The 15193-nt window shown below is 41.3% G+C and overlaps 1 protein-coding gene across 1 annotated transcript in view; it reads left to right on the forward strand.

The window, feature by feature from the left end:
• Positions 1-15193, forward strand: part of grin2ca (glutamate receptor, ionotropic, N-methyl D-aspartate 2Ca) — a gene marked incomplete at both ends in the record, with an annotated part of 127311 nt that overhangs the window by 40107 nt on the left and 72011 nt on the right. Inside the window, one exon of the mRNA XM_084072387.1 lies at positions 5328-5442. Within this exon, the coding sequence (XP_083928513.1) occupies positions 5328-5442 (115 nt within the window). The remainder of the gene's footprint in view (positions 1-5327; positions 5443-15193) is intronic.

The raw sequence follows: 15193 nt of genomic DNA on the forward strand, positions 1-15193 counted from the left end.
CAATAAAGTGTAGGTTTCTGCACACGCTCAGTAGTGGTTTTGGGTGGTGGGGAGGGATTATAAAGCACCAATCAAAACATAATAGCCTACGCACATGCTCAGTAGGACTGGGAGGTGGTGAGGTTCATTGCTGGCAGACACCACAGGGTGTACATGCAAATGATTGTCTCAGGGATACGTACACCTGGGTATGTGGTCAGGTAGTACATCAATGATTATGGGGAGAATATGGACACGGGCTCCCTTAAATATAAGCCGTCTGCCTGTGGAACACCCTCCCGCAATCAATTATTTTCATGCAGTGCCTGTTGAGTATTCATTCATGTTTTGTGCTTATGTTATAGTGTTGGGTGCTTATGGAGTTGGGTGCTTATGGAGTTGGGTGCTTATGGTGTTGGGTGCTTATGGAGTTGGGTGCTTATGGTGTTGGGTGCTTATGGAGTTGGGTGCTTTTGGAATTGGGTGCCTATGGAGTTGGGTGCTTATGGAGTTTTAAAACACATCAGATCTACAAGCTCACAACGCATCACATTGGATGCATTATATGGCGAGGGGTACCCTCTTGACTGGGGTCCCCCGGGGATCTGTACTTGGCCCCCTCTTCTTTTCCCCCGTTACACCAAAGAGATATTATATCTTTGCCAATCTACAAGGTCACACAATGTGTCGAGGCGACGCTTGAGCTTGTAGACTGGCTATTTTCGTTAAATGGTGTTGGCAGGGGTTGTGTGTGTGTGTGTGTGTGTGTGTGTGTGTGTGTGTGTGTGTGTGTGTGTGTGTGTGTGTGTGTGTGTGTGTGTGTGTGTGTGTGTGTGTGTGTGTGTGTGTGTGTGTGTGTGTGTGTGTGTGTGTGTGTGTTAGTTAGTTAAATCAGTGGAGCGAACACAATGGCTTTACGCCGGAGAATCGCACACAGTTCACCTATAATATAATATAGTAAAACACCAGCGCTATACTCTCTCATCTCCTCAGAAGCTATTTTCTTTTCTCTGCCCCGCTTTGCCTCAGGGGAGATATAACTCCACCCGCCTCGTACGACAAAACCCGAAAGAAAAAAGGAGAAAGAAAATGAAAGCAAAGTATTCCGTCAAGATACGTTTTCAGCCTCTTTTTTTTCCTGCTGGACTTGGTGGACCTGGCACACATTGATTGGAATAACATCCAGAAACATCCAGCCAAGCTCGGGGAGTTTAGAACAAACAGCTTGACAGCGAAACCTCGTAGTTCTGCCAAACCTTCCCTCAGATGTGCGCAGAGCACACACCCGACCCACTCAACAAAGTCAACATTTTGTCTAGGGCTCCGCTTTTTATTCATTGTTTGCCAATCAATAATCTAATAAACAGTGCGCTACATTACATAACAATGACCTTTGGATGAGGTAATTTGCAAGGAGTGAAACCCTCTACGTTTCATAACAATGAAATGTAGTGGGTTTGACTCCTTCCAAATGTTAATTCCTTGTTTTTACGGGTTACAATTTGGAAGGAGTTGTTTGGGAGGAGTCAAACTCATACATTTCATAACATGAACCCAATACATTTCATGACAATGAAATGCATGGCTATGAAATGTACATTTCATCATAATGAAATATAGTAGGTTTGACAACATAAAAATAAAATCCTATAAAATCCAATTCAAATTCAACAGTACAAAAAAAAGTATTGCCTCTTGTTAAAATAAGATACCTAATAAAATGGACATTTGAGTGAAAATATGTGAAATCTTCATATAAAGTGCATCATATCTAATATTTATAGACCCGTCACAAGAGGTGATGGGTTTGCCTCCCATCACCTCTTGTTAGGATCATTATCTTGTTTTTTGTCATCCTCTGTGAGGTAATGGTTTGTTGTTTGTCGCCCTCTTGTTATGAAAATGTCCTGAAACTGCTGTTAAGACATAAAACATTTGGGTAAGGTTTTTATTGTTTTAATGGCCTAATTCCAGTGTATTAACCTGTGTTCTAAAAAATGGCATAATTTAAATTGAAAAGCACCCCTGATTACAAATCAGCTAAGTATCCAAAATACAATTAAACTGTAAGACTATAATTAGTGTGATAAATACTTTATTGTTGAAAAACAGGCTAACCCACTGGAATAAAGTCTGTTAGTCTTATCTAAAACTTGATCAAGTTAAAAGAAAATTGCATCTTTTTGTTTTAAATTTCATCTTTTTATACTTACATACATACCCTTTTATACTTACATACATACCCTTTCCAACCCACCCAGTCCCTATTTTTGGGCATGTCAATACAAGCTAAAACACTGTTTAGCGAGGTGACACATTGTGAGCTTGTAGATCGTCTACTTTTGCTATGTTGGAACATCTTTTGGAAAGCATACAATTGGGCTCAATTGGTTGATATTGTGACACATTTTAATATTGTGTTAATTACTTTTGTATTCATCTAAATGTAATTCTATCGGTGTCAGATCTTGCAGGCTGGGGCTTGGAAGTAGGCCTAGTCTTCGACCAAAACAGAAGGCCCATAAACGTGGGGGCCTTGAAACCTTTTGTTTAGGCCCGCACGAAACCTTGGGTCAGCACTGGATGTGCATTTAACCACTTAAACCCTGTAAACTTAGGCCCCGTTTAGACCACGGTCTCTATAGAAAACAACAACGTTTAGATGGCATACGGCGTTATCGGGGGTTGAAAACGCTAAAAAGTGAAAACCCCTTCCAGAGTGGAATTCTTTGAAAACGCTCCACCTCGTGTCTCCATGTAAACAGGCAATACGGGGGAAACCGCAAAACGTGTGACGCCATGGCACACGTCGACTCATGCCACGTATGCTATTACATTGGTGTAAACAAACAGCTATGGTAGGAAGTAGAACGGAAGTGGTTCAACCATAGAGGTATAATATAACTAGAGGGCGGATTGCCCCGCCCCCAGCTATCATTTCAATGAATGTGCTCACTGGCGTTTTGAAGCACCCGGAAGCCTGCCGGAAGTAGAATTATTGGTTAGATTTTTGACCACACATAGAGTTATGAGCATGCGCACTAGTGTCATTTTTGCGTTCTACGGCAGCCCGTGTGTCAAGGATTGAACGCGAGATATTTATTAAATACACTCGAGATGCCTATTTATATGTAAATGCATATGTATGTATGTATAATATGTTTACATATTTATATTTATATATATAAATATCTCCCAGTATGTTTTGCTCGCGCATGTATTTCTCCCCGCCTGCAGTTCCAGCTTTGGCCACTGGGGTGGCGGCTTCAATGTTTCTCAGCAACTCTGGGGGCTTGGGTTCAACGCATGCCTGACTGGTCTATCTAGCAGCGCATCACACCGCCACTTAGCCACCTGGCATGCACACTGCAGCGTTTTCAATCACTTGTTGCGTCTCCGTGTAAACGCGGAATAGAACGTGAGAATGCAACGGCACTTTGTCGCTTTCTGTTCTGATCGTTACAGTGTAAACGTGGCCTTAGTTGATCGGAGTCCCCCCAGGGCTCTATACTAGGTCCTCTAGTATTTCCCTCTACATCAAATATCTCAGTTGAAAACAGCCGATCTACAAGCTCGTTGCGAGTTTATAGATCGGCTATTTTCAGCGAATGTTTGCCCCGGAATAGGGTTCACTAGGGTACAAGTGGTTAAAACAAAAAGGTTTCAAGAAGACTCGCTCCTCTGAAGTCCTCAGCGATCGACTGATCTATCATCTGTCCTCATTTGCCTCACTCAATTAGGCATTCTCCAAGCAGCAGCTTCGATAATGAGTCGACGGGCCTGTTAATGGGATTATGGCAGATTATTGCAGATTAAAAAGGTGCTTTTCACACAGACCCAGAGGGGCTAAAGGCTGCTGTCCGCCCGGCATGGCTTTCATCACCTCTGCTGGAGTGACGGGCGAGGTGAGAGAGAGAGAGAGCGCAGCCATGGTTGCTCCAATATGACCCGGGATGATGTGAATAACAAAGCACTATGGGATCAAACAGTGTTGGAATACAGTACCTCTTTACAAATTAGAACGTGATTCACAGTGGTGGATAAAGTACTCAAATGTTTTACTTAAGTAAAAGTATCAATACTGCAATGTAGAAGTACTCTGTTACAAGTAAAAGTCCAGAATTAAAATTTGACTTGAGTAAAAGTACAATGTTGGTATGATAATAATGATAATGTTGGAATCAAAGTATACTTAAAGTACCAAAAGTAAAAGTACTAAAATGTTTGAAAATAGCAGATCTACAAGCTCACAACGCGTCGCTTGTAGATTGGCTATTTTCAAATAGCCTAGGTATAAAATAGGTTACTTCAGCCTAAAGTGGTTAATGTATGTTTTATAATGTAATCATTTATATCTGCAAAGTAACTAGTAACTATAGTTTTCAAATAAGTGTAGTGGAGCAATAGTACAATATTTGCTTCTGAGATGTAGTGGAGTAGAAGTAGAAGTATAGACAATTGGAAATACTCCAGTAAAGTAAAAGTACCTCAAAACGTATACTTAAGTACAGTGCTTGAGTAAATATACTTAGTTACGTTACACCACTGATAACAAAGCACTATGGGAACAAACAGTGTTGGAATACAGTACCTCTTTACAAATTAGACCAGTACGTGATTCAAAACCTTTTTCAAGGCCATCTGATGCCATCTGCGTGCCCTGCATCAAAAACCTGTTTTCAGTGAAGTTGTGTTGTAAGTAAGTTATAAAACTCTATTATAGGCCTATTCATGTGTTGGAGATATATGCAGAGCACCAGACACTCCCAGGATTTAACAGAGCGGGCAAGCTTCAAAGAGACATTCACCAAACAAACACAACTGTCGGAGTGAGTGGGTCTACAAGCTCACTATGTGTCTCTGTTTTTGAGAATTTCTGAAAATATTTGAACTGTTTTGAAATTCATTGAAATATATGTATGTATTTATTCATGTATTTATTTATGTGTTCATTCACGTATTGAACGGTTTCACCAATAATGAAATGCCCCCAAACATAGACACTATCGGCCCTATTTTCGCCACCCATTATCCCGAGATTTCCGAAATTTCCTTGCCATTTTTTACTATTTTTAAAACACATTTTCAAATACTTCAAATAGCCAATCTACAAGCTCACAACGTGTCGATGTAGATCGGCTAGCTGAACTATTTGAAAATGTTTTTAAAAATAGTAAAACGTGGCAAAGACGTTTAGGGATAATGGGTAAGGCACTGACGAAAATAGGGCCCTACAGATTGAACTGTTGAACTGCGACATCTAAACTATAGGCTTGTTACACGACCAGCTCTTATGGGTACATTGGTTTAGTGCAGTAATGATGTCATCTTCTTCCATGTCGTTGCAGACACATGATGAATGTCACGTGGGAGCACAACGACTTCTCCTTCAACAGCGAGGGCTACCTGGTCAACCCCTCCATGATCATCATCACACTGGACAGAGAGAGAAGCTGGGACAAGGTACAGTACCATCAGTGATGGAAGAAGTACTCACATGTTCTACTTAAGTAAAAGTATCAATGCTGCAATGTAGATGTACTTTGTTAGAAGTAGAAGTCCCGTATTCAAAATGTACTTGAGTAAAAGTGCAAAAGTATCGGCATCAAACCATACTTAAAGTACCAATAGTAAAAGTACTCATTGTGCAGAATGTCCAATTTCAGAAGTAAAAAATGTATAACAAAATCTTTTGAAGATAGCCGATCTACAAGCTCACAATGCGTTGCAAAGCAACGACATTTTCAAATGGCTGAAGTGGTTAGTGTGTTTTTTATTAATAATACAAATAAGAAAGTAACTAGTGACTCAAGTTTTCATATAATTGTAGTGGAGTAAAAGAACAATATTTTTCTCTGAGATGTAGTGGGGTAGAAGTAAAAGTATTGAAAATTGTACATACTGAAGAAAGTAAAAAATACCTCAAAATTGCACCCAACCGGATCAAAGCGGTTTGAACCAGCTGACGCTACGATCATTTAAAACTATTATGATAGCACCCGCTCCTATTCAAAGCAACATGCTGAATATACAGAAACTATAAGCCAATTTCCAGGCATACCCATTAGGACAGTTGTCACATATAGACGAGTGAAGACGGATGAAGGCCTGCATATTTATTTCCCTTGTCTGAATGGACAGCTAAAGAATAACAATGGCTTATCCATTTAGGCCTGGACGAGCGGACAAGTGTTAATGTTCTGCTCTGGTGAAAACCTCTTCTGGACAGCTAATTAAACCCACGGCAGGGAGAATATAGGAGAGACGAAGAGAGATATGAGTTTCACTCAATATGTTATCATCATTGTACCTGACATACAGTAAAGAGAGATCAGATAGTGGCTGGCTGAGCCTGGGGACTTTTCTCACCTAACTGTAATGAAGACAAGATCGTTGAGACACTCTGTATCAAAGTCAAATGTACTGTTTAAACCTGAAGTATGCCTCTAACCATGTTCCACCTGCCTTTCCTATTTTGCCTGTCATTAAAAGGTGGAAAAACATTAAACACTTGTTAAAACTAGAGGTTCGGGCCGCTACGTGGCCCTCACGCCTACGTCGTACTGCCGATCCGACCAATATGTCTGAGTCACTGTGTTGGTGGGTTTTGTCAGAGTACCCATTGTACCCATCTGTCTGTGTCCCGTTTGTGCCCATATATAGTGTGGAGATGTCTGTTTCTGTCTGTCTTCCCTTTTATGGCCATATATGGATATATATGTCCATGTATGCATATGACCATATCTCTGCTGTCCGGCAGGAACCAGCTAACTCCAAAATGTTAATTTTTCAGGAAATGAAAAAAAAAGTGGATTTAGGAGGTTTTGTTCATAAGAACAGCTGAATGGACCTCCAAGCTCACAATGAGGTTAGAGGTCAAAAGGAGGTGGTCAGTGAAACCAGCTAACTCGGGTGGACTTCGCTGGTTCAGCAGAAAATGGATCCAATGGAGTTACCTGGTTTTGTATATATATGTATATATGGGCATGCCCCTTTGGTGCCCATATATGGAGCTGACATATTTGTTTGCGGCTGATGCCATGACAACACATTGAGGTTAGACAACACACTCTATATTTAGGCGGAGCTGCATTTGGTACTTCTTATGGTTATGGCTAAGAATCAGTGTTAGAGTGACATCAGCTGTCTGTCCGCCGTTTGTCCGGCATGCCAGCACTCCCATTAGCCAATTTCAATGAAGGGTAAATAAAATAATATCACATATTGTATAATGGGGAAAGGCGGTACGGTATTCTCTTAACCACTTACGCCATTTTAAATGTTTCCCCTTTTTTATGTTTATCTACGTGACCAAACACCAGGGACACCAGGGTGAAAGTGTTTACCCGGCCTTACATGCATGAAACTTTTCTCAAACAAAGAGGCTTGTGCCGAGCCCTCACTGATCTCCTTAAATTAAGATGTGCACACATCATCTAAGACACTGTTTCCCAAACAGTGGTTCGGGACCCGTCTTTGGGTCGTGGACCAATTTGTATGGGTCGCGAGTCAAAAAAAGAAACGTTTAAAACAAACTTTTCCTCAACTATTTCAAGTATTTCATGAATAAAATCTAATAATTTCCATAAATATATACATTTTAAAGTAGTGAAAATAGCAGATCTACAAGCGGTGCGAAGTAACATGTTGCGTGCTTGTAGATCTGCTAATGTCACAAGTCCCGGGCAAGTTTTCTTCTGATCTAAGATATCTGTTTCTGACCATTCTGCCCCCCCCCCCCTCCACCCACCTCCCTCCCTCTTTCTGGCTTCCAAATAAACCTAGAGGTTTTTTTTTTTTTTTACCGCTGTGGTCACTATCAGGGTTGCCAGATCTGCCTATTATAATTTCCCCGCAATGTTTTATTTGAAAATAGCCGATCTACAAGCTCACACGCGTTGTGAGCTTGTAGATCTGCTATTTTGAAATAGCTGATGTATGTTAAAGTGCTCATATGTGGCCCCCATAGTCGCTTCTTTTGGGCTGGTTTTCCTAGACCCGGTTGCTTGTTTCTCTCACAGAATCTGGCAACACTGGTCACTATCTGCCCCCCACTGCTCCTATAATATGCCTCTCTAATGCATTGGCATCAACTCCCTTTATCGACTGCTGCAGCACTCTCACTCCATCAAAAGTCTCTCCCACACCTGAATAATAAAAAAGAAACGTTGTGACAGGCGCGTTTGGTGGAGTAGACACGCAGACATCAAAGAATCAAAGACGCAGACGCTGTCTTCACTCGGCTCAGTGGAGGACACGTTTAATGTCACTGTTTCAGTCGAGGACGATCCTGTCTGAAGAACGTCCCTGACGCCCTTGACCCAAAACGTTGCTATTAAAGATTATGTTGCCACTGATTTATACAGGTACAACGTGTCCCCTCGTTCAGTGGTTTCCAAACTTTTTAGCTGAAGATCCAAAGAAGAATTTGACGCTTGCCAGGGACCCAAACTTGTGAAAATAGCAGATCTGCAAGCTTAGATCTGATATTTTCACTACTTCTTAAAGTTTTTGTATGTGTTCATGAAATACCCTTGAGCACTTTTAGAAAACATTTTAAATATACATATATATTCTTTTATGTAGGAAACCAAAAAAGGAGATATTTTCTCACGACCCATAAAGATTGGTCCGAGACCCAAAACATGGGTCCCAACCCACTGCTTGTGAAACTGTGCCCTAGGTTGTGCAACATATAACAAAAAAATATATTAACGCAATATTGTTTTAATTAGAATGACAATGATACAAAAAGTCATATTTGACATTATCATGTCGGTTCATTCTTCATGTCAAATGAAATGTAAAGGTGTCCTGTGTAAGTCCATATGGACTGGGCTTCCTTGGAAGCATGACACAGAAAAATCATACAAAAAATCATCACTACAAATATACAGTGATAGCACTATACACTAATACTTAGGGACTTGTCTTAGACAGGCACAGTAACTTGTGCAGACCCCTCATCAGGTAGGTCCTGATGAAAGCTCGGTCCATACCATAATGGTCATGCCCCCCGGTGCTCTGAGTTGTGGCGAGGTAGAATGACTTTTTGATCTTTTGAGACAGCTTGAATCTTTTCAGCTGCCTCGTTTTCTTGACACGGCCAAGAAAGCGAGGTAGCGTCTATAAAGTCATATAAGCAGAAAATACAGCGCAAAGCACTGTGTTATCGGTTTCTCCAGCGTTGGGTTTAGGGATGGGACGATAATCGTTATTATCGTTTATCGTGATCAAAAAAACGCTCACAATAATTGTATCGTGGAGATTTTAATTGTCTCCGCCAGGCCGAAAGGCATGGCGAGAGAGTAGGTTTTACCCCCTGTCCGTCTGTCCGTCCGTCCGTCCGTCCGTCATTCTGTCTGTGTACAGCTAATCTCTGGCACCGTTGGCTTGATCGTAGCGAAACTGTGCACACACACTCCCTTGATGCCACAGCAGAACCTCTTTCCCAAATTTTTCACATTGTATAGCGCCAATTTGTGCAAAACACTTTTTAGCGGTGCCAACCGCTCTACGTTTGACTCTGTCCGTATGTCCGTCCGTCCGTCCGTCCGTCCGTCCGTCCGTCCGTCGTCCGTATGAGCCCGGGATGAGCACGGCAAAGAAGAAACACATACAAACACACGCGCACACACACACACATACACACACACACACACACACACACACACACACGCACACACACACACGGACGTGGACACTGCCTATGCCATCTCTCCTCTCATTGCCCACACGTACCACTGGTTATCAAAGAGGGGTCCAGGGACCCCCAGCGTATGTTATGTCCGAGCACGGGATTGGCACGGGATTTTAAACAGCTATAACTCCAGTGTGCAGCATGCCACCAAGTCCAAATTTGGTATGTGGACTTAGACCACCAATAGGGACGAGCATGAATTGCTGAAGCCCCGCCCCAGGGTTCCAGGGACCCCCAGCGTATGTTATGTCCGTCCGCCCGTATGAGCACGGGATGAGCACGGGATTTTAAACAGCTATAACTCCAGTTTGCAGCATGCCACCAAGTCCAAATTTGGTATGTGGACTTAGACCACCAATAGGAACGAGCATGAATTGCTGAAGCCCCGCCCCCTCTGTCTTCCCATTGGCTGGCCTTTAAACAGCCATAACTCAAGTTTGCAGCATGCTACGGAGTACAAATTTTGTACATGGACTAAAAGCACCAATAGGGACGAACTGTAATTACTTTACAGCCCCCTCTGTCTGCCCATTGGCTGGGCTTTAAACAGCCATTATTCCAGTTTGCAGAATGCTACCAAGTACAAATTTGGTAAGTGGACTCAGACGACCAATAGGGACGAACTGAAATGAGTTAAGCCCCGCCCCAAAGGCACCGCTTCCTTCACACAGGGTGTGATTTTTTTTTTTTACAGTACTCCTACAGATTTTGTCCAAAAATCACGCAAATTGGTACACAGTATCTTTTTAGTCATTAAACGAAACAAGTCTTTCATATTTTTCATATTCCATCCTGATTGGCTAAAATTGGCATCCAAAGTTTGTAGGAGTACTCCGGTTTGAAAAAAAATCCTCAAATCATGAACACAGCATGCAATATCCGTGAAATTTTGCTCACACATTCCCATTAGGCCGAGGAAGAAATGCCATTTGAAAATTTTCACATCAGCCTCATGGTGACGCTATAACAGGCCGATTCGTGTTTTTACTTGTAACTGCACCGAGCTGTGTAAAACTTTGTATGCACACTCTCTAGAGGCCAAGGAAAAGCCTTTGCTCTGCATTTTACACATTTGCCTTTCATAGCGCCACCTGGAGGCCGACTTATGTAAAACATTGTTTTAATATTAAGCCATATTATCCAAATTTCACGCAAATCGGTACACATGATCTGGGCATGTGATCAAGACGGATCCTGATCGGCTAAGATTGACACCTAAAGTTTGCAGGAGTTGCCCGTTTTGAACAAAATACTGCAAATCATGATACGCAGCGTCCGATTGCGGTGAAACTTTGCACGCACATTTGCACTACGTTGAGGAACAAATGCCACCCTTTTAACATTGCCTTATTATAGCGCCACCAGGAGGCTGACACTTTTCTTTTTCATATTACTCATAACAGTTTTGTCCGAGGGGGTCCCCAGCAAAAGTAGTTAATGTAGCATCACAGTCATTTTAACCACTTTTTATACTTTGGCTATTTTTCAAATATCTTGAACATTAGTGAACGTTTTAAACACAGATCTTTGCTTCTGGGGGTCCCTGGCACAACATATTTTCAGGTGGGGGTCCGCGGCCACATACATATCAATTTGGGGGTCCTTGGCACAAAAAAGTTTGAGAACCACTGGAATAGACTGAGCCATTGAAGACGGTGTGTGCATTATTGTTTTGTGTGTGTGTGTGTGTGTGTGTGTGTGTGTGTGTGTGTGTGTGTGTGTGTGTGTGTGTGTGTGTGTGTGTGTGTGTGTGTGTGTGTGTGTGTGTGTGTGTGTGTGTGTGTGTGTGTGTGTGTGTGTGTGTGTGTGTGTGTGTGTGTGTGTGTGTGCTTGTGTGTGTATGCACTTTAATGTGCATGCATGGGGCAAACTAACCCGCTTAAAGCCAGCTATTATCTGAACATAAGATAGTGATGATCCCATTTTGGGAATTGGTTTCAGCAAACAAACTGCTTCTTACAGAAGCTTATTGGATGTAGACTGTAGACACTGAACACCATCAAAGCTTACGGTCTAATACAGACAGCCGATCGTATATATAGAGTTAAAGACAAAGTGGTTAAATTGATTTTGATGCTAGCTTAACTCATTTAGCTGGGGACACCCTGGACACGCCCTCTCAAGCACCCCTGGGGGTCTCAGGGCAGAAAAATGATTTTGACCTTCAGGTCAAAGAAGTTTGTGTAAAACCAGAAACAGGATCGTGTCAAAGGTTTGCCAATAGAGGAGCAGGGAGACCAAATACAACCACCCCAACTGTATAAGTTATATTGTATTAACCGAATTAAGACCGGGAATGCATCTGTGTAACCATTATTTTATACTTTGGCTATTTATTTATTTTAAATCATGAAAATCGCTGCAAATCTTTGAATATATATATATATATATATATATATTTTTTTTTTTTTCTTTTTTTTTTTTAAAGCGAACATTTGCAACTCAAATCTCTGCTTCTGGGGGATTCTACAAATGTCTTCTAAATCGTAACAGTAAAAAAAAAAATGTATGTTGCTTTAATCGGTGGTTCTCAAACTTTTTCATGTCAAGGACCCCCAAAATTAAATGCATTTGGCCGCGGACCACCATCTCAAAATATGTTGTTCCAGGGACCCCCCAGAAGCAAAGATTTTAGTTAAAAACTGTTTGCTTTAAAAATATATATATTCAAAGATTTGCACACATGTTCATGATTTTTCAAAAATAGCAGATCTACAAGGTCATAGCGCGGCACTCGGTGCCGCGCTATGAGCTTGTAGATCTGCTATTTTTGAATAGCCAAAGTATGAAATAATGGTTAAAGTGGTTACACACACGCGTTCCCGTTCTAAACATACACATAGCGTTTTTTTCACTAAAACTTTAATTGTGTGATAAATTGTAGTTATAGTGTCTTTCCACCTCTGGATTCAAGCCATGTTCTTTGTTGACTCTGATAAAGACGTTATAGTCTAGTCTTTTTACACCATTACCAAATTGCCAAATTGACCGTGTGCTCCAGAACTAATTTCTTTGTTCAAACGTGCAGGCTATAATTTATCTGGGTGTAATTAATTCTTGCGCAGCAGAAATCACCCCCTTGAGAGCAAAAAAATAAGTAAATTATGAATGCTAATCGGCACAATAAAACGATTATACCTCTGGATTCCTAACTGCAAGGCACACATTAACTGGGTGTTGTCCATTACACCCAAGTCTAGGAGCAAAGCCAGGTCTACTACTTGAGTAATTTTTCAGTCCTTCATACTTCTACTCCATCACATCTCAGAGGCTAATTAAAATGTTTTTTAGTTTAAGTTAGTAGTTACTTTGTAGATTTTGATTATTATTACAAAACATGCAAACAAGAACCACTTCAGCCCTATATACTGTATACTTCGGCTATTTAAAAATAGCCGATATGCGACATGTTGTGAGTTTTTAGATCTGCTATTTTCAAAAGATTTTCATACATTTTTTTTTGAGAACTTGTGAAATGGGACATTCTGCACAATGCGTACTTGTACTTTTGGTACTTTAAGTATATTTTGATGCCAATAATTCTGCACTTTTACTAAGTAAATGTTGTATGTACTTGTATTTATATGTAATATATGTCTACATTGTGGTATTACTACTTTTACTTGAGTAAAAAAAAATCCATCAATCACTACTATCGACCAACTTGTATGTGTCTCTCAATATTATTAGTGTTATTGATGCCAGGAACAAAACTAAAAACAATGTTGCAGGTGAAGCAGATTGATTGCTCATTAACAGATCTCTACACACACCATTGGTTTGCTCTGCAGTGTTAGAGAGCGCAGGTCAATAGCTCATTGTAACATGAATGGATGAATGGCTCAGAGTTACAGATACTAGAGTTTGGTGTCTGAACTCTGCTCTCTGGCCCCTTTTCCAACATAATAGCTTTGGTTCTAGAACTTGTTCCGTTCTAGATTCTTGGAACCTTGGTGCTATCACGGAAACCGACGCGAACCGGCTTGCGTTTCCACCAGTTTGAAGCAGAACCGTTGTAATAGGGGCCGGCATAGCTGAATTGTTAGATAGCCTACCTGGGGAGCAGTAGTCGCAAAGTCTCCCCAGGTTCGATTCCAGGTCTGACGAGCAATGTGTTGAATATGGCGCCTGCATTTTTCACTGGCTTTTGCCATTGTTTATATCGTTTCTGCATCTTCCAACCTAGAATAGTGACACATCCACTTCGGTTACCAGTTCAGGGCGAGAATTGTATTGAATTTGTTTGGTTCCAGTTCAGAACCAGCTTTAGGGTTCAGAACCAATTCATTTTCAGTGGAAACACTCTGAACTGGTTCAAAATTAGGCGTGAACAAATGTCTGTTTTTCAACCTCGGTGGAAAAGGTGCCTCTGTGTTGGCAGGAAAGCACCTTGTTCATGACATCAGCCTTCTCTATTAGAACTACTGTACCTACTGCTCACAAATTGAATCGTCTCTTCAGTGTCACAAATACTGCTGTGGTCCACTGGCACAATGACTGGGTTTTTGAGTCCTACCCACAGGTAGATATTACTCCATAGTAGCCTATCTAACACCAGCATGCAGGAGTCATGAAAGTTGCCAACAATAGGTCAGGGGACACACACACACACACACACACACACACACACACACACACACACACACACACACACACACACACACACACACACACACACACACACACACACACACACACACACACACACACACACGAAAAAGACATACTGTGTAACGTTCATTCGAGTAGTGTTTTTGGCGACACCTCTGATACAGTAGCTCCGTTGTCATTGCATGGTCTGCTAGAACTGCAATTCCCAGAATTCAGTTCGAAAACAAAAGCTGCAGGGTCCTGTTGCCAAGGATATATTATTTATAGTGTCAGTGAAGACAGTGGCATTGAGTAAGTGAAGACAGCGACTTCAATGACAGCGACAGAACCTTTTTGAGAACCAATGCTCCGGAGGGATAGCAGCGCTCCAGACAAAAAAAAGATATTTCCTTCCTCTAAATCTCCAGTGGTTGTTCCGGAAGGATAACGGTGTCCTTACAGCCGTCACTGAGAAATGACAAACAAACAAAAAAAGTATTCAAACGCACCTCTTTTCTTCTCTGACTTTTGAGTTATTCCTCACTCCTGCGCCATAGTTTTTCCCTTCTGCCAGTTTACAGGGACGTCGTCAAATTGATCACAATTTCAAATATTGCCGAAAGAAACGCACAGGGATGAAAGATAACATCGCCATGCGACGCCTTGTGAGCGTGTACATTGGCTACTTTCTCTATTATTGAAGATTTTAGGATGTGAAAGAAGTTAACCCATTAAGACCGGGAACGCATCTGTATGTACTTTTATGTATTTCTTTGGCTATTCAAAAATAGCAGATATACTGTACAAGCTCATAGCGCGACACCGAGTGCCGCGCTATGAGCTTGTAGATCTGCTATTTTTTGAAAAAACGTGAAATAATGTGCAAATCTTTGAATATATATGTTCTACAAATGTCTTCTACAT

This window comes from Gymnoscopelus microlampas, assembly GCF_963454915.1.
Source record: "Gymnoscopelus microlampas genome assembly, chromosome: 11".
NCBI lineage: Eukaryota > Metazoa > Chordata > Actinopteri > Myctophiformes > Myctophidae > Gymnoscopelus > Gymnoscopelus microlampas.